General features: G+C 42.2%; 1 protein-coding gene across 5 annotated transcripts in view; it reads left to right on the forward strand.

Moving 5' to 3' along the window:
- Positions 1-24,179, forward strand: part of atp8a2 (ATPase phospholipid transporting 8A2) — a 62,203-nt gene that overhangs the window by 25,904 nt on the left and 12,120 nt on the right. For all 5 annotated transcript variants that reach the window (XM_053487402.1, XM_053487403.1, XM_053487405.1 and 2 more), the window contains 23 exons: positions 43-154; positions 1,559-1,727; positions 1,827-1,954; positions 2,280-2,357; positions 2,501-2,589; positions 2,755-2,799; positions 2,917-2,992; positions 3,102-3,207; positions 3,448-3,530; positions 3,672-3,721; positions 4,368-4,437; positions 4,522-4,606; positions 4,697-4,836; positions 6,950-7,088; positions 7,510-7,574; positions 10,961-11,133; positions 16,197-16,380; positions 16,866-16,976; positions 18,324-18,398; positions 19,158-19,280; positions 20,683-20,761; positions 21,130-21,191; positions 23,870-23,926. In XM_053487402.1, coding sequence (XP_053343377.1) covers positions 43-154; positions 1,559-1,727; positions 1,827-1,954; positions 2,280-2,357; positions 2,501-2,589; positions 2,755-2,799; positions 2,917-2,992; positions 3,102-3,207; positions 3,448-3,530; positions 3,672-3,721; positions 4,368-4,437; positions 4,522-4,606; positions 4,697-4,836; positions 6,950-7,088; positions 7,510-7,574; positions 10,961-11,133; positions 16,197-16,380; positions 16,866-16,976; positions 18,324-18,398; positions 19,158-19,280; positions 20,683-20,761; positions 21,130-21,191; positions 23,870-23,926 — 2,299 coding nt within the window. The remainder of the gene's footprint in view (positions 1-42; positions 155-1,558; positions 1,728-1,826; positions 1,955-2,279; positions 2,358-2,500; positions 2,590-2,754; positions 2,800-2,916; positions 2,993-3,101; positions 3,208-3,447; positions 3,531-3,671; positions 3,722-4,367; positions 4,438-4,521; positions 4,607-4,696; positions 4,837-6,949; positions 7,089-7,509; positions 7,575-10,960; positions 11,134-16,196; positions 16,381-16,865; positions 16,977-18,323; positions 18,399-19,157; positions 19,281-20,682; positions 20,762-21,129; positions 21,192-23,869; positions 23,927-24,179) is intronic.

Raw genomic sequence — 24,179 nt, forward strand, 5'->3', positions numbered from 1 at the left:
ACATACACATACCTAGTGAATATTGCGTTTTTTCTTTTACAGTCCAGTTCCTTTGGGGCCGGACCAGGTGTTACTCCGGGGAGCACAGATTAGAAACACGCAGTGGGTTGTAGGAATCGTTGTCTACACCGGCCATGACTCCAAACTCATGCAGGTGAGTCCATGAAATTTCATAAAAAAAGGAAAATTTTTATTTTTTATTTTTTTATTATTATTATTAATTTTTTTTTTAATGAATTTAAAATGCAATTGAAAAACCATGACTTAAAATCCAATGTCCTGCATACACATTATGATTTCTTCTTTTGAATCTTATGGATCAAGTGCTATTTTATTATGTGCCAGATAATGATGGAGTAAGCAGTGTTGTTAACTAAATACAAATTTGCTGTGATTAATGTGATTAATGTACTGTAACATGCTTACTTATATGTAGAATATCCCTGTGACGCATAAAAGTGGACAAACGTTTGGAACTTTGGACTCTGAATGCTCATTATCCCAACTGTATAAAGTATTAGTAACATGTAAATCGTACTAATTTAGGGAATGTATGTTCACTATATATTGCAGTTATTTGCAAAATTACATGTATACTGCTTGGCCAAAAAAAAAAGGTAAGAAGTCACTGCTTGGTTTTAAATAAAATAAGAAATAAGAGCCTTTGATTAATAATTATTACAGTGATTGATTTCCTGTTTGGACAAAAAAAGTTCTCTAATTCTTGTTCTGCATCAAGCAATAAAGGCAAAAAGAATACAGGGATTGGATCAAGATCTGTAAGAACAATGCTTTATTCATTTCCATACACATACAGGGGGACAAGAACTACGTAACAGGATTGGGACTAAACAGCTGTGTGGCCAAAAAAAAAAAAAACACTTGTTAATGAAACTCATTAGAAAAAAGGCTTCAGTTTGCTGGGGGCATAAAGATTGGACGTCTTAATAGTACAGATTAAACCTATTGCAGAGTAATGGGGACATCAGGGTAAGAAGGGAAGCACATGGAGCAATTTACCCATCATATATAGTGTCCACTGTACAAGCCTCTGGAGGAAGTGTTATGATTTGAGTTTGCTTCAGTTGCTCAGCTCTAGGCTCAGCAACAAAAAAATGAAGTCAGCTGATTTCCTGAATGTACTAAATGACGAAGTGATCACATCTATGGAGTTTTTCTTCCCTGATGGCACAGGCATTTTCCAGGACTCACATTGTGTTCTAAAAGCATGAGGAATAATTTCCACGAGAGTGCTGACCTCAACCCTGTTGAAAGTCTTTGTGATGTGCTCGGGAAGACTGATTCGATTCTCCCCTCATCAATACAAGATGTCAGCCAAAACTTAATGCAGCACTGAATGGAAATAAATGTTGTGAAGGTTGTTGAAACAATGCCATGGTAAATGCGCTTTGTAATCCACACTAAACGCACTCTGATGAAATATTAGTGTTACGCGCCTTTCTTGGCACAGCTGCGTATTACTCACAGCGTCGTTAAGAATTTACTCGGCTGTTAATAACAGGGTGATTTAACTTTCCCAATATTCTGTCTCACGCAGAACTCCACTAAGGCTCCTCTGAAGCGCTCCAACGTGGAGCGTGTGACTAACGTCCAGATCCTGGTGCTGTTTGGGATTCTACTTGTGATGGCGCTGGTGAGCTCTATCGGTGCGGCCATCTGGAACAAGCAGTACAAGGATGTGGAGTGTTGGTACCTCTCTCGTACAGGTACACACACGCCTCAACAGTCAACATGCACACGCACGCTCAACACAAAAACATTTCAGTAAGCGGTAAGTGTTTCTGTGTGTGTGTGCTATTCTATAGGTGACATCTCTCTGAACTTCTGGTACAATCTGCTGACCTTCATCATTCTGTACAATAACCTGATTCCCATCAGCCTGCTGGTCACCCTGGAGGTCGTCAAGTTCACACAAGCCCTTTTTATTAACTGGGTAAGCATGTTAGTGTATTTCAATAAAAAAATGTAAACCATCCATAATGTATTTTAAGCCCATTAAATAATGTTCAATTTTAATTTTAATTTAAAGGTTATTCATTTGACAGAATGTCAGATTGTATTTTGGGATGGGGAAAAATAATAAGATCTAGATGCATGATGACATTTATATATACATATATATATTTCAAATCTACTTTTATTGCAGTTTATCTAAACAAAAAATATTAAAACATAAGCTGTAGTGATCATTTTTCATATTTGTGTTTGCACCTAATTTTTCTCTCATGTCATGTTGCTGTTACTTTATGTTCATTTAGGACAGGGAGATGTACTACGCTGAGACGGACACGCCCGCCATGGCACGCACATCCAACCTAAACGAAGAGCTCGGCCAGGTGAGACGAAGCTCCAAATCACGCGTTTATCAAACACTTCTTATCACATAATTTTTTTGTCTTTCTTCGTTTGAAATCCATCTTTCTTTTTATCTCATTCTCCGCCCCCACTCTCTCTCTCTCTCTCTCTGTCTCTCTTTCAGGTAAAGTATCTGTTTTCTGATAAGACCGGCACTCTCACCTGTAACGTCATGCATTTTAAGAAGTGCACCATCGCCGGGATCACATACGGGTAAATCTGCAGCTTAATGCTTTCATATTTATCGTCTCTCGTCGCTGAAACTGCATGAGCATCCATTTTCAGGCTTTGTTAGCTAAAAGCGTATTGACCTGTTGAAAAGTGTATGTGTGTGTTTATATTTGTCTAGAAATCATTGATTTATTAGTCTATCTGCAGGCACTTTCCAGATCTTGACACCGATCGATCTATGGAGGATTTCAGGTCAGGAGCCATTCTGTCTGTGTATCGCAGATAATTCCGAGCTAAACTAAAATGACAATCATTTTTTATTTCTGTACTTCACTAAATTTCTCTCTTGTTCTCTGTTGACCGTCTCAGCCACCTTCCCGCCAGCAACCAGAGCTCCACAGAGTTTGATGATCCCGCTCTCATTCAGAACATAGAGAAGGATCATGTAAGTGCTCCTTCGTTATGACCTCATCATCATCACGCACTATAAACCTCATTTCATCTTATCTTATTTTATAAACCATCTCCTCCTCTCTGGGTCCTTCCCTCTGTAGCCTACTTCTCCTCAGATCTGTGAGTTTTTGACCATGATGGCTGTGTGTCACACCGTGGTTCCTGAGCGAGATGGGAACCAGATCATATATCAGGCCTCCTCACCAGGTGTGGCTACACTTCATCTAATCACATGACCCCTAGCTTTAATTTCAGTAAAATTAATTAGTGAAATAATGTGTCAATCTTTAGATTCCAACAAACCCAGGACCTTACTCCTTGACGATGTTATTAATTCAGACAGCAGTTGTGATATGATGATGATGATGATGATGATGATGATGGATTTTGTCTGTACCGCCTGCTGGTTTTTGTGATTTATCGATTGTATCTTCATGTTGTGTTCAGATGAAGGAGCGTTGGTTAAAGGAGCCAAAAGCCTGGGCTTTGTGTTTACAGCAAGAACCCCAGATTCAGTCATCATAGATGCGGTCAGTGTATTTTCACACCTTAAATGAACGAGTGTATAAGTGGAGTGTAAAATAATACTGTGTAATAAGTGTTTCATATGTAAAGTATAAAATATAAAATTCTGCCATCTTTGTGACATTTGTTTGTTTTGTTGGAAACAGCGTGGAAAAGAGTTGACTTTTGAGCTGCTTAACGTTCTTGAGTTTTCCAGGTAAGAACGCAGCGGTTCATCATACACGAACTATGAATCACTATAAACAGTACTATACTATACTGTATAAACACTACATATAGAGCAAATACTATTTAAAAGCTGTCCTGAGGCAATGGTCCAACTTTGAATGGAACTGTCAGGCACAGATACCATATCTCTTTCACTAATGACTGTCAGACACAGAAGCCACGCCTCTTTTAATGGAACTGATCACTATTGACTGAAGATCACACAGGCCACACCTCCATAATTATGACTGACAGGCACAGAAACCACATCTCCTAATTATGACTGACAGGCACAGAAACCACATCTCCTAATTATGACTGACAGGCACAGAAGCCACACCTACATCATTATGACTGACAGACGTAAAGGCCACGCCTCCATCACTAGCACGGACAGGCACAGAGGCCATACCTCTTTTAATGAAATGATCACTATGGACTGAAGAGCACCACAGACCACACCTCCATAATTATGACTGACAGGCACAGAGGCCACACCCCCATTATTATGACTGACAGGCACAAAGTCACTCCCCCATCATTGTGAATGACAAACGCAAAGGCCACACCTCCATCATTATGACTGACAGACCACATCACTCCCTTCTCTTTACCTGCTGTTTTCTTGATCGCAGCAACCGCAAGCGCATGTCAGTGGTGGTGCGAACTCCGGCAGGAAAACTGCGACTGTACTGCAAGGGAGCGGTGAGTTATGAAACACTTGCACGCTGAACACTAATTTCATGGCACAGAGCTCAGAGCGATGACCTCATCCCACCCATGTTGCAGGATAACGTGATCTTTGAGCGACTGCATGAATCCTCCCAGTATAATGACCTGACCGTAGCTCACCTCGAGCAGTTTGCCACTGAAGGTGTGAAGATTTTTCTATATCCATCTTCCTTCATCTCGGGCCTCAACACCGCCTGTGCCTCTAATATTTATAATCTGTGTTTCCTGGCAGGATTACGGACTCTGTGCTTTGCGTACGTGGATCTGGAGGAGACCACGTATCAGGAGTGGCTGAAGGAGTACAATCGTGTGAGCACAGTCCTGAAAGACCGAGCACAGAAACTGGAGGAGTGCTACGAGCTGCTGGAGAAGGTTGTCTCCCCATAATGCAGATATATGGTGCACGTTAAATCTGGAGACTCTTAGCTTCCACACCCTTAGGTCAAGTTTTTACAAAAACAGTTCAGTCTTGCAAAAGAGATCCTTGTCACTAGAGATCCTCTGATCTAGAAGGTCGCTCCATACAGGGAAATTTTACATCTCTGTGCTGCAGCTTTTGGCCAGCTGAGGGCGCTCTAGTATTATGTATCTTGAGTAGAAAAAAAGATAAACAGGGCAGGAGAAAATGCACTCACTCAACTCTTAACTCCAGCCTACTGAGAGTTAAGAGTTGACACTTACTGTACTTTATTACAGCGCACACACTCCTGAGATCCCGTGAGATTATTCACATACATGTACACGTATATATTATTTAAGATCGAGGTTATTGGGATATGTTTGTGTGTGTGTGTGTGTGTGTGTGTGCGCGCACTAGGACTTCTTCCCAGATCCCAGATGAGCAGCTGAAGGGTGGGGGGCTTAAACTGCAGCAGGGATAATTACCTGCACCAGTCTGCCAAGAGGCTCGTAAAGCTAGAGTCAACAACACTACCATGTTACCAACACACACACACACACTGTCTCTCTCGCTGTGTTTCTCACGCACACACACACAACAAAGACAAAGAATGATGGCACTTATATTAAGCATTAAGTGAGGAATTGAACACTGTGTGTCATGCCATTCAGGGAAAATAATCAACCAGGTGAGGCGATGAAGCAGCGCTAAACTTCTACCGTCAACTTTATAGGTTGTGATTTATTAAACAACAATATGTGATCCTAGGGATTAGTTTTTTTTTTTTTTTTTTTTTTTTTTTGCATTTAACGTTTTGGAAACAAGTTACGATGATGATTAAAACTTCTGTCGGCCGCACTGCGTAATCACTGCACTGCACTGCTACTGTCTCCAGTCTCCGCTGTGTAGGTGTGAACGTGTTACATCAGTTAGTTTGTAACTGCAGTGCGAGCAAAAATGGATGTTCCACTTCTGATTTGCACATAAAAAGGGGAAAAAAAGTACAGTGATTTGTTTTTTGTTGTACCTGGTGACTTTGTATGGACAAAATGTTTTGTTCAAAAAATGGTTCAGAATGTGAGAAGTTCAAGGAAGGTCAAGAAGGAGCCGGACGCCCGTCAACGTTCACGAGCTGATGGCAATCATCCGTACTCTGCAAAAGTTTCATTTTAAAGTGTTAAAGCATCCTCCCTATAGTCCTGATCTTGCTTCATCGGGACGTTTACTTGTTTTGTGTTCGTCACTCGCAGCTCGTCCTAAAACATCTTTTTATGAAGGAATCAGAAAGCTTTTGATATATATACTGATGAGACATAACATGATGTGACTACACACCTAATATTGAGTGGGCCCCCCCCTTTTTGTCCCCCCAAAACAGGGACACACTCTGTGTTCTGACTCCTTTCTATCAAATCCAGGGTTACCTTTTTCAGCCATAGCTCTTCCATGGAATCGGACCACATAGGGCAGCTTTTATTCCCCTGATCGTCCATCACCCTGTCGCCGGTTTGCCGGTTTTCCTTCTTTGGATCACTTTTGGTACGTCCTGACCACTGCAGACCGAGAACATCCCACACGAGCTGCAGTTTTGGAGTTGCTCTGACCCAGTCATCAATCTGGCCCTTGTCAAAGTCACTCACATCCTTACGCTTGCCCATGTTTTCTGCTTCCAACACATCACATTCTCCGGAGAAAAAAACAATTCACATTTCACATGCTTCCTAATATATCTCACCCACTTCCAGCTGCCACTGTAACGGGATATTGTAACTGTAGCTACTGTAAGAAGGGCCAAATTGTGATGTCTAGACAACTGGGTAAAAAAATGCAGCTCTTGTGGGATGTTCTCAGTCTGCATGAAAAAGCCAAGTGGAGGATGAGTCGTGTAGTCCGATCTAATAGAAGAGTTCCAGTACGTTAAGCTGCTGAAAAGGTTAACTCTGGCTCTGAGTCAAAAAGCGTCACTGTTTTGGGTGCAAAAGTGGCGACCTACTTAATATTGTTTGTGATAATAATCTTATGGCTGATTGCTGTGTGTGTCATATCATCCTAGCCATTTTTCTGTCTCTCTTCTTTCTTCCACAGGACCTCTTGTTGCTCGGCGCCACGGCTATAGAGGACCGTCTGCAGGCGGGAGTCCCCGAGACCATCGCCACTCTCATGAGGGCCGACATCAAGATCTGGGTGCTGACCGGAGACAAACAGGAGACCGCCATCAATATCGGTGTGTGTGTGTGAGAGAGAGAAAGAGACTCGGACGAAGCGAAACCATTAGATGTATTAGCGTATTAGCCTTTATGGCGCCATGTGCGTGATATAAGTGGGTTGGACATGAAGCTACAGGATAATAATCAATCCTAACAGGAGCTGTCCTGTGTATTGTTACCCCGCTGTTGAATATTTTTACCCCATGACTACCTGTGCTGTAGCAGTGCCCTGTTTGCTTACACCCCAGCGTGCTTGAGTTCTTTAATCCGAGGGTGTGTGCAGTCTTCCTATAACAGCACGACTCAGACGTGCGTTCCAGCTTTGATTTACATTAGGATCATTCTAGTGCGGCCTTTATAATGTTTCCATAGCAACCACGGACGTTCCACGTGTTTTTATTTAATGATCTTTTTTTAATTTTGTTTTTTTTGTTCCAGGTTATTCCTGCAGACTGGTGTCTTACGGCATGTCCCTTATCATCGTCAACGAAGACTCTCTGGATGTGAGTATTGTCTGTACTCTCAGTGTGTGTGTGTGTGTGTTGGGAAGCAGGGTGTGGCATACAGAGGTGGGTGTGTTCCTTTGTTTCTTTGTGCAGGTGAGGGTAATTAAAGTGTCTGGTGTCATCGGGGAGAGCGGGTCGAAAGACACTGAGACGAGCTCTCACTATCACACACACTCTCACACACACGCATTTGTGTGTATTCAAACAGGACATGTACACACACATTTTGCATTGTGTATAGTGGATTAGCGAAAACAGTCATTACATTACAGGGTTACAGAGAGCAGCGCCGGTGTGAGGAACAGACTTATTACACACACACACACACACACACACACACACCATGTGTGTGCATCAGCTGCTTCATTTGTTCTCTATATCCGTTAGAATGCAATTGATGATGTCATCGTTACATCATTATATTTTCCTTGTGAATACACAGTGTCTGTAAATCTGTGTGCGTATGTGTGTGTGGGGTGATGAGTGAGCGGTAAAACGATCTGCCTTTTCTGCTCCATCTCGTCAAAACACACTCTGGCAGCAAAGCCTCCTGGGTAAACATGGCAGCCATGACGAAGACTGTGTGACAGGTTCCATCTGTCACTCTGCCGTCTTTCTCCCACACGCCCACACACACACACACACACACACACACACACAGATCGGACGAGCCCTTCACACAGCTGCTGTCCTTGTAACACAGTTGTTCTTGTCCAAACAGTTTCGTTCTGGTTCTTTCTGCATTTCTTTAATTGTTTGATGACCATCTCATACCACACACACACACACACACACACACTCTGCAATCCTACAGTATTAGTAACTGTTTCATCCTGTTATCCTGTGTAAGCTGTGTTAACACTCAAGCCGATGGAAATGCCCCACAACTGTATTAATGTGTGTGTGTGTGTGTGTGTGTGTGTGTGTGTGTGTGTGTGTTCGACTCGCCGCTTCTTTGTGTAGAAAAGGGCACGATGGTAATCCGACTCTGGCTTTGAATGAAGAAGGCGTCTGGTGATATGTCACAGCAGTTGGCATTAACTTCTCATAAGTGTGTGTCTGTGTGTGTGTGTGTATTCCTAAGTGTGTATGTATTCGCTAGGTTCATTTGTGTGTGTGTGTGTGTCAGATTTTTTCCCTTGTCACTCTAAATATAAAGATGATAAGAAGTGAAGAGTTTTGAGAACCACCGGCAACTGTACCAGTGTGTGTGTGTGTATGTGTGTGTGAGTGTGTGTGTGCACTTTATTGTTTTCCCCTGTGTGTTACGTGTGTGTGAACATGTATTTTAGTCTGTTCCCAGCCTCAAAGCTGCTGAAAATAACATTTAACTTGGATCATGAAACTGACTCGCGAGTCGTGTCCAAAAATGGAGAGCTCATATACGCAAGTCTGAGCGCGGCGAGGTGTGTGTGTGTGTCTGTGTCTGTGTCTGTGTGTGTGTGTGTGTGTGTGTGTGTGTGCGCGCAACACCGTGAATTGTGCATTGTAATGACATTGTAATGGATTATAACCGCGCTCTGCACAGTGTTTTCACTTACACACACACACACACACACACACACACACCACTGTATGACTTAAATCTGTCCTACACCCTATATAAGTATTATGATTTATCAAAAGCACAAAAAATCTTTATGATCATTTATAAAATGTTGCAGATTTGTTTCTTTTTAATCCCTAATAAGGTAACGAGCAAACAAGCAGTGTGCAAAAGTCTGTGCACCCTTTCAGGAAAATAGTGTGATAAACGTACTTTGAACAGTACCTTAATACGGACAACTACACACGGGGTGTTCAAGTCAAACTGGGACTTTTAATTGTAACAGAACAACATTATGAGAGATATTAAAATTTCTCTTTATATAATCCGCTACTACACTAATGCACTTAACCCAGTGTTTCACTAGTGATTGAACACCATCACGATCGGACTGCACGCTTTACGTCTGAAACGCTGGTCTCCCAAGAACTCGTTTAATGGCCCAAACATGTGGAAATGCCTTTGAGCGAGGTCAGGACTGTACGGGGGATGTGACAGTAACTTCTGGCCAAGTTCCTGCAACGTGATGGTGTTGGTGAATCATTGTGTGTGTGCAGTTCACACAGACAGATGTGTCTCATTTTTCTGCAAGGTGGCAACAAGTTATGAGTAATTTATTTTAAGGATCAGGCGTTTCACCCGCTGAATGTTAACGGGAACGACTGCATAGAGAAGGGTATACTTTTTAAACCTCAAAAAGCCAGCGATTATAAAACACATATTAGAAAGATTGTGTGATTATGTTGCTATAACTTGCCTTTTTCGCAGTTAAATGTTTAAACACACTTCCAATGCAAGTTCAGTTTATTCTTTAATTAAATGTGTTAAATTCCATAGGATTCTTCGTTAAGTTTCTAAAGCTGAAGAATTCAAACTAGTCCACTAGATAGGGAAACTTGTGAGACCAAGTTAGAGTCATAAAGAGGAAGTTCAAAGGCTAAGACATTTTGTAGTATGTTAGAAGTAACAGTTACTGTATTCTTTCACCATTAAGCCCCCCCCCACCACTCACACACTCTTTTTTCACACACACACACACACACTTTTGATCCCGTACACTTGTCTGATCTTTTAGCGCTGTCGTATCTGTGCATCCGTTAGCGTTTATTATGTTTTGCCCTCCCTTTTCACTGGAAAGGTGGCTGTGAGCTGGAATTTCTGATCAAACAGATAAACAACTCACTAAACACACACACACACACACACTCTCTCTCTCTCATGTTCAGGAAGCGTGCACTATATCCAGGCTGATTTGAGGAGAGAGATTGGAGCTTCGCTTAAGCGAATCCCAGATTCCAATCTGTCCTGAGACCAGATAGCGAGAGAAGTGGGCGGAGCCAGGAGGGAGATATGCTAACTGTGGTCACGGATGTTGGAAATGACCTGACGGTTGCCGTGGCAATGGCACGCACTGACTTGGAAAGGGTTCAGGTGGTCAGTCAAGTGCGTGTGTGAAAGCGTGTGTGTGTCAGATGGTTTTCATTACAGCCTATAGGAAGTACTTTTACTTTATTAGGCGTTTCGGCTAGTTATCAAGAGCCGCATCTGGAATTGGCTTCCAGACACACGGCGATAAATATGTAAACGTACACACAAGCGTGCACACACGCACACACACACAAACACAGAGTGTAAATGACTGAGACATACACACTGTTACTTACTGTCTGTACTACTTATCCTGAGGCTAATTTGCTGGGATAGGCTCCAGGTTTTCCGTGACCTGTACAGGATAAGCGGTAGTGAGTGAGAGAGTGTATTTGAGTGTATACAGTACACTATCTTGTGTGTGTGTGTGTGTGTATAAGCGCTGATGTGTGTATTTTGTGTCCTGTAGGCGACGCGGGCCACGCTGATCGCTCACTGCTCCTCTCTGGGCGACTCTCTGGGCAAGGAGAACGACTTAGCGCTCATCATCGACGGCCAGACGCTTAAATACGCACTTTCGTTTGAAGTGCGTCAAGCTTTTCTCGACTTGGCCCTGTCCTGCAAGGCTGTCATCTGCTGCAGGTATACACACACACACACACACACACACACACACTTTCGTAAATCTGAGTGGTATGACAGATTTTGTTAAAACACACACGCACTATTTTATATACAGGGGTATTTAATTAGAACAAAAGTAATGGCACCCCGGACAAACCCGCCACAGTGACTGAATGGAATTACTGGAAAATTTATCCCTTTTTTTTTTCAGCTCTGAACGTTTTATGCTTGTGTGTAGTTCAGGCATGTTACCTAATCCATAGCCGTGTCTCGAACACACTCTGTAATTAACCGATTAGCATTTGACAGCTGACTAGCCTTTGTTAAGACAAATGATAGCGAAACATTTACATTGCACAATTACACACAACAGCAAAGTGCATTATATCAGGTCGGTCCAGATCGCAAATCCGTTTCCACGCAAACTCAGGACAGGTTAGATGTAAAAAAAAAAGCAAGCTTCATCAGGCTAGTTACACCTGAACTTTTTCAGCCACAAAAATAAAAATGTATTTCATTAGGATTTTATGCGACAGCTCCATGATGTTCCCTAACAAACCTCTGAGCGCTAAGGCTAAGTGGTTAGCGCTGTCGCTTTGCACCTCCAGGGTCTAGGTTCGATTCCCACCTCAGCTCTGTGCATGGAGGGTTGGTGGGTTTCCCCTGGGTACTCCGGTTTCCTCCCACAGACAAAAAACATGCTGATTAGGCTAACTGGAGTTCCTAAATTTGCCTGTCATGTGTGAATGTGTATGTGTGTGTGTCCTGCGATGGATTGGCACCCTGTCCAGTGTGGACCCCTCCTCATACCCCGAGACCCCTGCGATAGACTTTCCGCGACACTGTATAGAGGATAAAGCAGTTTAGACGCTGAATGAGTGAGTGAGTGAGTATCAGAGTAAAAGAGGCTGAATACAAACGGATGCCACAATTTTAGATTTTTATTTATTTATCATTTTTCACTTTTTGTTGGTTTGTCACATAAAATTCCAATAAAATCTGTTTACGTTTGTGGCTGTAACGTGACAGAAGTTTAAGAGAAATGCTATTAATACTTTTGCAAAGCACGTTGGCAATCTCTGCAGATTTATTCCAGCAGGATTGTGATAGCACCGATATTATGGTGCGTGTGCGTGAGTGTGTGTGTGTGTGTGTGTGTGTGTGTGTGTGTGTGTGTGAAAGTAGAGGTTCCGTCCCGCCTCAGGTAAGTAAATAAATAGCGCTAATGAAAGCTTAAAGCTTGGCCTGCACAACACAGAGCTCTGTGCTGAGGGTAATATAATCCCTCGAGTTGTGTGCAAATGTCAACCTACTGACTCATTTGCTGTGATTATCCCAGAACACACACATACACACACACACACACACACACTCTAACATGCCCTGTTTTTCTTTACAGTCAGCTAATAATAATCCCATGTTGGGGAGTTTTATAGTTCTGGTGCACTTAGGATGAAAAAAAAAATGCCCTGGTGTCAGCGAGTCTGTGTGTGTGTGTGTGTGTGTGTGTGTGTGTGTGTGTGTGTTTTGTTATACTCGTGCAAATCCTATATCCGGAGTGTAGAGTCTCCCAGGTCTTACAAACCGGCTGAACCACCTTCCTCCCTCATCGACCCTCCCGTCCTGACTGTAAAAAATCCTTTGGAGCTCGCACACATGTGCACACACACACACACACACTCATTCGCACACACACAGCTATACTGACTCACTCTCTTACCTATGTGATGCACCTCAAATTCACTCGGCTCCTTAAGAGTCATGCTTATTAGTATGATTTAGAGAGAGAGAGAGAGTGTGTGTGTGTGTGTGTGTGTGTGTGTGTGTGTGCGTGCATGACTCTCAGACTGGTGTTTGTTTACAGAGCTACTTTCTGCTCCTTATTTTCTGCTCAATCCCACCATGAAGAACATCTTTCATCTTCCACTGCTTCAAGAAGCCCTGTGTGTGTGTGTGTGTGTGTGTGTGTGTGTGTGGGAGAGAGAGAGAGGAAGAGAGAGAGAGAGTTCAAAGGACAGGAGATTTTCAGAGATTTGGCTCGTAGGTTTGTGAAGAGCTGCCGATCTTACCCAGATGCACGTACTCACTTCTGTGGCACAAGAAAGAATCGGTGCAACTTAAGCTTGTGTTTTCCACTGAGGTTTTTTTTTTCTTCTACAAAGAGAAAGAAAACGCGAGAGAGAGAGAGAGAGTGTGTGTAAGAGAGAGAAGAAACAGAGAAAGAAGGCCACCCAGTAGTGAGTCTGTCTAGAGGAAGTATCTCACGTTATGCATCTCAGACTTCACACAGGTGTGTGTGGGGAAATGAGCCGAGGAGAAGATGCTCAGAGGAGACGTCGATGGAGCGGCACATCCCAGAGACGCCGAGCAGAAAATCCCCATCTTCAGCCTCGTCATTCCTCCGAACAAAGTCCTCCTTTCCCTCGAACGCGTTCCAGCTTCCCGAAGTTTGCTCTGAAACTCCGAATCAGCAATTGCAGTCTCAGCAAAATCTTTCCCCTAAATCCCAAGCCCGAATTCATTAAAACAACATCACGAGGCTAGACGTCTGTACGCACAAATTTCTGTTCATTATAAAACTATGTTATCATCTGCATCGCTTTTTTTCCGCTTTCTGCTACACTTGAGAAGTGTGTTTATACAGGGGAATCCAATCATCATAATTAAAGTCCAGTGCTTAGGCTCGTACGAGAGAGAAAAGACCCAAAATTTAGATGGACCGGGATGAACAAACGTTTAGAATCTAGAATGAAATACTTCAAAAGAGAAAAAAAAAGGGAAGCTTATGAGCCGGGTCACAATTCCGGGGCCGCATCCTTCGAAGGAAGCGCTCTGTGCAGTCATTTAGGGCAGACACCACGAAGGCTTTCATATTTGCATCACCAGCTGCTTACCATCATATCATTAAGCGCAGTTCTTGTCGCCTAGCAACGCTTAATCATGTTTTTTTAAATTAAAATCTCTCAAGGAACGAATTTCATGTAAGGTTGCTTGAAAATTTTATATTTAATATCGAATTAAACAAAACAGTGAACTTACATTTGAAAGGGTCCATCTGGCGGCAAAGTGGACCCGAGTCGGACCTGGATCAGAGTCGTCTGCTATCTGGCTTTTAAGTGGACTTGAGCACGGTGTGCTGGTCCTCGAATAGGTGTGTGTGTGTGTAAAGAAGGACATAAAGGACTGAAGTGACAGCATGAAGAAGCGGAGATTGCATTCGCGACATCATTTACACACTTATTGATTACAGTGTTTTTAAACTACAGAGAAGTACACTTGACTCCTAAGCTTGTGTAACTTAAACACTGTATGTTGTGCCGGGTCACGGGTCAGTGCACCGACCTCCAGTCCACTTGGAAAGGTAATCTCAAGTACAGTACCGCATTCTCAGGTACAGTTTAAATGACACACGAAGCCGACTGTATTAAAAACATGGAAGTGGATCCTTGTTTAGAATGTGACACCGTCAGTGCCGTCTGATCCTCTAAACTACACGGGCAGAATTGTTAAACTACGAAGGCAGGTGAGAGGGGTGCTCTTAAAATTTTCTCGAAAATATCAATATTATGGGGCCTCTGAGTGGCACAGTGGTAAAGTGCTCACCCTATCCTCCGGAGATCGCTGGTTTGATCCCCGGGTGATGCTGTTACCTCTTACAGCCGGAGGCCTAGAGAGAGCTGATTGGCCGAGCTCTCTCAGGGGGGAGGGATGAGAGGTACTTGCACTCCCACATTAATGACGGCTCTACAGCCAATCAGGGGCGTCTGTGAGCTCGCGCACGTGGAAGGAGCGGCTAGCGATTTCCTCCGAGTGTGTTACTCCGCCCGTAACGGTGCGTGAGCAAGCAGTTCAAAAAGATGTGGTCGCCTGACGTCACACGGTTCGGAGGAAACACATGATAGTCTTCGGCCCTCCCGGCTGAATGGTAGTAGTAGCCTTAATGTGGGAGCCACCTAGTGACGGGGAGGAATTGGCCACGACTACATTAGGGAGAAAATCAGGAAGAAATCCAAAAAAAAAAAAAATATATATATATATATATATATATATATATATATATATATATCAATATTATTACGTAAAGTACTAAGCTCAGCTTCATTGCCCTCTAATTTTCTAATTAGTAGATCTTTGACAAACTAAGCGTATACCGCCACCTGCTGTATCGGAGTGTGCAAACGCGCAAATATGGTATCTATATAAATAAAAAAGAAAAGGTTTTGTCTGCACGTTGGTCAGAACCTGCTCTTTCAATGGTATGTTTATTTCATGTTCATTTATTTCATACATTGGAGGACCAGAAACCAGTCTCTGTATGTCTGTACAGATTTTGTCACAGCATAACGCAAAACTGTTTGTACAGAATTTAATGGAACTTTGCCAGTCCTTCAGTATTTGCCTGAAGTTAAACCTGCGCCATAAATGAAATCAAAATGTTGACGTCATGAGCAATTATGTGCCAGATTACATCATCCAGATTTATTTATTTTTTGACGAATATAGACGTGGGCGTGGTTATACGGGTCACTCAACAGAGCCAATCAATGCGTTAGTTTACCGTAAATACACAGAGTATTCGGTAGAAACAGAAATGACCGTAATGCATCTACAAGGTGCCACAATCCTGTGAAGTTTTTTCAAACTTATCATTTTTATCCGATCTACATTTTCGATTTCTCTTCTCTGATTCACTCTCCGATTAACAAACAGGGAGTGTATTTATTTGACTGACGTTGAATGAAGTACAACTTGGTGCAAACAAGGCGTAAGATACTCAACCTTACGCGATTTCTTTGTATTAATAAGTTAGGCAGGGAGTTCTGTTGTACAGAAAGACAGACAGACATGTACGTGGACTTTAACCTGAAATAATATCACTGATTACAGTAAAGTTCATCAGATTATTTTTAGCTTTAACCTTTTAACTCTTTTGCCGTCAACACCGCTAGTAATAGTAATATTAATGATGTGAAACCTGGCCAGCAGGGAAGGGGGGAGAGGTGAAGGAGAGGGGAGGGTGGAGCAGTCGTACCCCAGGGTGTACTAAGTATGAAGGTTTTTGTGTGTGTTTGTGTTTGCAGGGTGTCTCCTCTGCAGAAATCAGAGATAGTGGACATGGTGAAGAAGCATGTGAAGGCAATTACACTGGCCATCGGAGACGGAGCCAATGACGTCGGGATGATCCAGACGGCGCACGTTGGAGTCGGGATCAGCGGTAACGAGGGCATGCAGGCAACCAATTCGTCAGATTACTCCATAGCACAGGTCTCTCTCTCTCTCTCTCTCTCACACACACACACACACACACATACACACATAAACTATGTGACTTCAAAGCTTTATGAGCAATGTTTGGAGTATTTATCAGTCATACACTCAAGTGATGTGTTCCTGGGAAACGTGTTGCTGAGCGTAAGACCAGTACAGCGGTGTTGAGTGGAACAGGGCCGAATATAAAAAGGGCTTCAGTTTTGCTTCATCTGGCGAAAAGAATGCTCTACTGCTCAACTACATGTCTCGTGCACAATTACAGCACGGCAGAAAATAACCGCAGGTCACACGCACACACACACATGTGCACACACAGTCTCTCTGGATTCTTGCCTACAGTGTTGTTGTATCCGGGTGCTTCTGTGCTAATGGCTTACATGTGTTCCTGTGGGTACAGAATCCAGAGATTCATTCTCTCTCTCTCTCTCTCTCTCTCTCTCTTTCTCTCTCTCTCTCTCTCTCTCTCTCTCTTTATCCAGTTCTCATACCTTGAGAAGCTCCTGCTGGTCCATGGAGCCTGGAGCTACAACCGAGTCACTAAATGCATCCTGTACTGTTTTTACAAGAACGTGGTGTTATACATCATAGAGGTACGTTCACTGGCCCGTACACTGTGTGTCCTGGAACGGTTTAGAAACGTTTATTTCATAAAAGACTTAAAAAGTATCATTTTATTATTGCTCATGGGTTGGACAAAAATGCTTCCTTAGGCAAAGAAAAGACAAAGAAATAAAAGACAGACAGTCTTCATGAACAAAACCAATCATTAAACATGTACTTGAGATTATTTTTTGTGTTTTTGTGGTTTTTTTGGCTGAAGGTATATTTTACACCAGAGATCTTTCTGCGTGATTACGTTCACAATGAAAGGACGATTAATAAGCCGGATAGGGAAATAAATATAAAAAATATGTTGTTGAACGCTCAGCAGCGTAGCACAACACAAACAGCGTGATGTTTCCTTCCCAATCCCAAGTTTTATTGTTGTTTCCGGCACAGTGAGATTCACTCAACCTTAACTTAACTTGATCGTGTGTGTGTGTGTGTAAGAGAGAAAGGGAGAGAGAGAGAGAGAGAGAGAGAGAGGGACTTTCTCTCACCTTGGAGTTTGATCAACTTTTAAAAGCATCGCCACCTTTTCTCATCTTGTTAAACACACACACACACACACAATCTTGTGTATATTAAGTGGGACATTTTGGAGCTGTTTGTAGAAGTAGCTGACAGTGATAGATGAAGCACCACCTCTAGTCTCTGCTTTCTGTCTCACACACACACACACACACAAAGTTACACTTTCCGACCCTCATCCAAGTCTGCCTAGGATCGTCTCTAGCAAGGACACTTTCGTGTGTGTGTGTGTGTTAGTGTGTCTTTGACAGGGCTGCCACTTTGTCTAGGGGTGTGTTTGTCAGCTGTTCTTGCTTTTAAAGATTCCAGCAGATGCTGCAATGTGACCCCCCCCCCCCCCCCCCAACCATGATTTCTGGGGTGTGTGTGTGTGTGTGTCACAATGCATGACTGTGCATGTTAACCGAAGCACCGTGTTGAGGTGTGTTGTGTTGTGAGCGGTCCTGTGTGTTTGTGCATCGTGGTGTAAGCACATCACTTGTGTGAGAATGTTAGGAGGAGGGGGAGGGGGGAACTTGCGGGAAGGCTAATGTAGGGTTATTAGCGGGGATTACCTGCTAGCAAGGATGAGCTTTCAGGGTCAAAGTTCATTGAATGTCTTTGTCCTCGTTGCTGAAGAGCAGTGGGGGGTGGACTGTGTGTGTGTGGGTGTGTGTGTGAGCTGTCAAAAAGGTCTGATGTTATCTTAACAAATACTTTTACTCTCTCTCACTGTCTCTCTCTGTCTGTCTCCCTCTCTGTCTTATTCTCTCTCTCTCTCTCTTTCTTCTCTTTTCTCTTTTTCCACACCTCTTTCCCTCCTCCAGTTGTGGTTTGCGTTTGTAAACGGCTTTTCTGGGCAGATTCTGTTCGAGCGCTGGTGCATCGGACTCTATAACGTGGTAAGTCTTAACGAGCTCGTCCATTAAACCCTTAACAATACAAATCCAGATCCAGGACATGGCAGTACATGTTACGCCCCCCTTTTTTCACGGGACGTTACAGCATGGCAGGGGTGCTGTGGCAAATTCAGAACTGTTGTGTGACAAAAATGACATGGGAACAATCTTATGTCAAAAATGATCTGGGAACAGCAGTATGACAACAATGATGTTTGAGCAGTAGTACGACATCATGTGACCTGGGACAGCATGTGAACAACAGTATGACAAAAATGACATGGGAACAATCTTATGTCAAAAATGACGTGTGAACAGCAGTATGAAAAAAATGACGTGTAAACAGTATTGTGACAAAAATGACCTGCGAACAGTAGAATGACAAAATTGACATAAATAATTATATAACAAAAATGACTTGAAGTCCTCATAAACATCATTTACTTTAAATCAAATATTTTCCCAACCTATTGCTACTCGTTCATCATAGAACACATTATGTCATCTTGGACATACTGATCTCCAGCACACGCACGGGCTCACTGTTTATCTCATTCACTTCTTTGTATTTCTTCGTGTGTTTGTAGTTTAAATACGAAACACTATGAAAGTACACAATGGATTAGCTTTCGTTCTGTTTAAATACACAACGTGAACTGCCAGATCGTTTTTATCATTTGTGAGTATAAATATTTTTTCAATAAATCTGTGTGTGCAATGGTTGAATAGGTGTGTATGTGTGTGTGTGTGTGTGTGTGGCAGATTTTCACGGCACTCCCTCCGTTCACATTGGGGATTTTTGATCGTCCTTGTAGCCAGCAGAACATGCTCCGCTTCCCACAGCTGTACCGCATCACACAGAACGCAGACGGCTTTAACACCAAGGTAACACGTACACACGCGCACACACACACATACAGTACACGTACATGCACACACACATCCCAACTCCAATACATATACTCTTTTTAGCTTTTTAGTTCAGATGTAATCAGTCATTCATCAATAGTCAACAATCTTTAACAACATCCAAGTGTTTTTTTATTTTTATAATCCTGCAGTTTTGATTTGTTTGTTTGTTTTCTTTGCTTAACCGCGTTCTACATTACCCATAATGCCATTCAACCACCTTCCCTTCGCTGTGCACTGATATATATATATATATATATATATATATCTATATATATATATCTATATATATATATATCTATATATATATATTAGTGCTGTCAAAATTAGTGCGTTAACGCATGCGATTAATTTGAAATATTTAACGCATTAAAAAAAATTAACGCAATTAACGTGGTTGCAGTTTTTTTTATTTCCTGTTGTGGCCGACGTGTGTTCAACGTGCAAAGAAGTATGGATAAGACCAAGGAAGGACTTTTAGACGGAAAGTTTCAGTATAAAACTCTGCCGGATGGTTCTGTGGATAAAACAAAAGTAATCTGTACATTTTGCAAAGCCGAATTTAAATACCAGAGAAGATTCGTCTTTGACATATCACTTAAAAGCAAAACACCCCACCGAAACAATCTCTACAGGGCCACACCAATGTAAATTGCATTGATTGTTTTGAAATTCAAATGACACAAATGGCACATACCTGTGTTTTTATTTCTGTAATAAATATGGCTTTCAAGCCAACAGTTAATTTGGAGAATATTGATGGTTTATTGCAGGTATGTTGTTTACATGAGAAAATCTGTGTTACAAGTTAAACAAAAATTCCAATAAACAATCATATTTGAATTTAAATAGTTTAATTGTCTTGAGTTTACATTAATTATTTACATTTACATATCCAAAAAGTTTCAGTCTTTTAATTGTGATTAATCGCGATTAATTGCAAAAAATTGTGCGATTAATTAGTTAATTTTTTTTTATCGATTGACAGCACTAATATATATATAAGGTGTACCTGCAATGCATTCTGGGACTTTGACCCATTCAGGCATTTGCACTGACGTTTAACATGACAGTGTCGTAAAAGTGCAAAAACTACGCAGTCACCATGGCGATTACGATGATATTTAGTGAGATCGAATAAGGAAGTTATTCATTTAAGGCAGGGGGCTTGGGGGTACATGTGTGTGTGTGTGTGTGAGTGTATGAGTGTGTTAAGGGGTAATCGGGAGGACACTAAGCCGGTTGTGTAGATGTAGAGAAGCTGTTTGTGTGGCCGCTGTATGTCTTGGCAATGTGGTGTCTGAGTTGGCTTTGCTCTCTCTCTCTCTCTCTCTCTCACTCTTTCTCTCTCTCTCTCTCTCTCTCTCTCTCTTTTCAGGTGTTTTGGGGTCACTGTATAAACGCTCTTATCCATTCTATCATTCTCTTCTGGTTTCCGCTGAAAGTACTGGAACACGGTAAATAGCCCGTTCATCCCTACACACACATACACACACATTTTGGAGCTGTTGGAACATATTTCACTATCTCAGGTTCTGACATAAATCTATCTGAACATAAGTTCCGACAAAATGGACTCTAAATAAATCCCTGTCATTTAGTACCTAAGTTAATTACACAAATTATTTCGTACTGGGACGAAATTCCTACAAAGTGTCTCTTTCTCTGGGAGATGAATTTCATACACATATTTTACATAAAATGTTCTGTAATGCTTTTACTTAAGCTTTAACAAAAATATAACACAGCAGCTTTAAGTGTCTAAGTAACTATCTTTTTTTTTTACTCTCACCACTCTTTTGTGTGTGTGTGTGTGTGTGTGTAGACACTCCGTTCTCCAACGGAAACAGCGTGGACTACCTTTTTGTGGGAAACATCGTGTACACGGTGAGAATCAGCCAGTCACACACAGCACACCATTTTGTTGCCGTAAACATTAATCGATATTGAGCTCAAGCTCAAATTGTCTTCATTCCCTCGTCTCTAAAGCCAAAGTTAACACACTCGTCTTCTTGTGTTGAATGAGTAACGTGCGCTGGCGCTGTAAAAGCGCTGTTCGTTTTATGCCTCAAGGTAAATCTCATATCAAGGCTTTCTCTGAAGTTAAATTAATGCTGTTGAACATTGAAGAAAGAATACCATGGGTGTTCAAGTCAAACCGGGACTTTCTCATGCATGAAAGCGTTAAAAATGATTGACATTTACAGACTCTTAGCTGCAGTAAACCATTTCGATGGTGCAAATGTTGTAAAGAAGCCCGTATGTTTGTAAATGAGGATCCCAGATGAGGTGGCTCGGAGCCCACTGCAGTCATTCCACTGAACATTTAGCGAGTGGAACATGTGGTTCTTAAAAATCGACTGATAACTTGTCTTGAACTTCAGATGCAAAGGGACGATTCTTTTTTTCGGCGGGGGGGGGATTTTTACCCTGATTTTCTTGCTCATGCACTGTTGGGGGCGGCGTAACACACTCGGAGGACAGCGCTATCCGCTCCTTTCGTTTGTGTGAGCTCACAGACGCCCCTGATTGGCTGTAGAGCTGTGATTAACGTGGGAGCATGAAGTTAAGTCTCTCTAGACCTCGGGCTGCGAGAGGTTACAGCATCACCCGGGAACCGAACCAGCGATCTTCGGATAATAGGGCGAGCACTTTACCACTGCGCCACTCGGAGGAACTCAGCTAGGTGTTATTGCCGCATCCCTGTACACTCATGTACACATGTTTGGGCCGTTAAAGCAGGCAGTCCTTAGGCAGGCAGTCTGATCATGGCTCAGGTGTACTGAGAAATCTTTCTACCCTGATGGTGTTGAAAGCAGTAGTGAAACGCTGGGATAAGTGTTCTGTTATTCTGCACAATCAAATGTCCCGGTTTTACTTGAACGCCGCTTTCTTTTTTTTTAAGTAGCTGGCTTTCACTGTAAATTGAAAGTCGCTAAGTTGCATAATTGTAAAAATAATTGTTACGGTTGAGAAATAAAACAGCACTAAGTAATCAGTCAGCACTGTGCAGAACTGCTAGCTCAACCCACGAGGATCTTTACTTCAGTACGATGCTGATTTAACTAAGAAAAAGTTCTCTTGATGTACGCACAGTTTTTATTATAAGCATACATAAGGAATAACCCAACTGGTGTCATGATGTTATAGGAAACTAATCATCAACAGATGAGTGATGAAGCAAAGCAAGGGACCCATCGCACCTTCTAAACTATTTGTTAGAGCCCGAGTTGAATTGAAATTCCTGATGGTTATTGGTTAATCTTCTTCCTTCTTTCGACTTTGCAATGAATTCTCAAGACTTGTCAAGAACTGCTACTATCTCTTTATTTCCTAAGACCCGCTACGTTTGTTGTTTTTTGTTAGTTTGTTTTAATTTCTGACCCAAGGACCATATGCTATGTATAAGCAACCCATTTTTCAGTGTTTCTCATTCCTGTCATGTTCATGTCGTCCATCCCAGCATGCAGTAGCTAGCCAAAAATACAGTTTCGGGGGCCGGAATCTCAAATAACATCATCGTGTTTCAGCAATGCTGCCTTATTTGTTGATTCAACGTTCTACCACATTATATAGTGTACTACATGTCAGTTCCAAAAGCAACCACAAGGGACTTATTAGTTGGTGCTGCATTGCTTGGGAATAATCACTCCATTATCCATCATTGTGGCGTGATCACGATCACAATTCATAGCAGGAACTTACTGCTTCTTAGCAGAACCATCGCAATCGATGTCTTGGTGTGAGCTGTAATCGTGATAAGTTCAGGAATTTTTTTTATGAAATAGTAGAAACTTCTTGAAGGTCTTGAAGAACCGCCATTATACACGGCACTGTGTCGTTTTTTTCATAGCAGAAGTTTTAGCATAGTTCGTAAATATCGGGTTACATTATCAGACTCTGAGCCAATCAAAATCATGATGACTCGAAGTGTCCAACTTAAACAATGCTGTTTCTTAAAATATCCGTTATCTTTTTCTTCGTGTCACTCTTTCCGGGTAAAATCATAAGTTAAAACAGGTTCTCAGGAAAGAATACAATCTGCGGTTTTATCGGCTACCTGCCGTTTGTTATTAAAACTTAAACGGTTTCCCGCGGCTCAGATCTTCACTTTTCGTGATGAGACTTCCTGCCGTCGTTAGCTTTCACATCTGTGTTTTCAGACCCATGTTTCATTTTGATTGAAAGGAAGGCTGTGTGTATGTGTGTCTATGTCTGTGTGTGTGTGCACGCGTGTGTAAATGCCAGAATGTGTGAAATGTGCCGGAGATGTTGGAGGAGATGCAAGATACCGGCTCTCTTAAAGCCGTAATGAATTGCTCTCATGGGATCTGGTTGTGTGCCTGTCTCACAGCTTTGATGTGCACGTGTGTGTGTGTGTGTACAGTATAATATGTGTGTGATGGACGTGAGCTTTGTGTCTGAGCATGTACATTAGATTTTTTTTGTGAGTTAATTTGTGGCTTGCATCTGTGTAAACGCTGTTTTCAGGTGTGTGTTTGTGTAAATGATGTGTGTGTGTGTCATTAGTGATATTTCTAATCCTGTCTCCTCTCTTTGTGCAGTACGTGGTGGTCACCGTGTGTCTGAAGGCCGGGATGGAGACAACTGCATGGACTCGGGTACAGTACAGCCTCAACCTCTCCAGTGCTTCTGTTCATTTCCTGCTCTAAAATGCACAAAGCACCGAAAGCAGCCAATCCAGTATGTCCAGTGCTGCTGGCCCCGCCCACATTTACATTAATGCTGCAGACTGAAATCGCAGCGCAGTAACATCAGGAGAATCGCGAGTTGCATTAGCAGCAAGCTAGCCTATAGACAATGATTTGTAGCGTTAGCCTATGTTGCTAAAATTGCCTGTAACTAACGCAACTT

This window comes from Clarias gariepinus, chromosome 26 (genome assembly GCF_024256425.1).
Source record: "Clarias gariepinus isolate MV-2021 ecotype Netherlands chromosome 26, CGAR_prim_01v2, whole genome shotgun sequence".
NCBI classification, from domain to species: Eukaryota; Metazoa; Chordata; class Actinopteri; order Siluriformes; family Clariidae; genus Clarias; species Clarias gariepinus.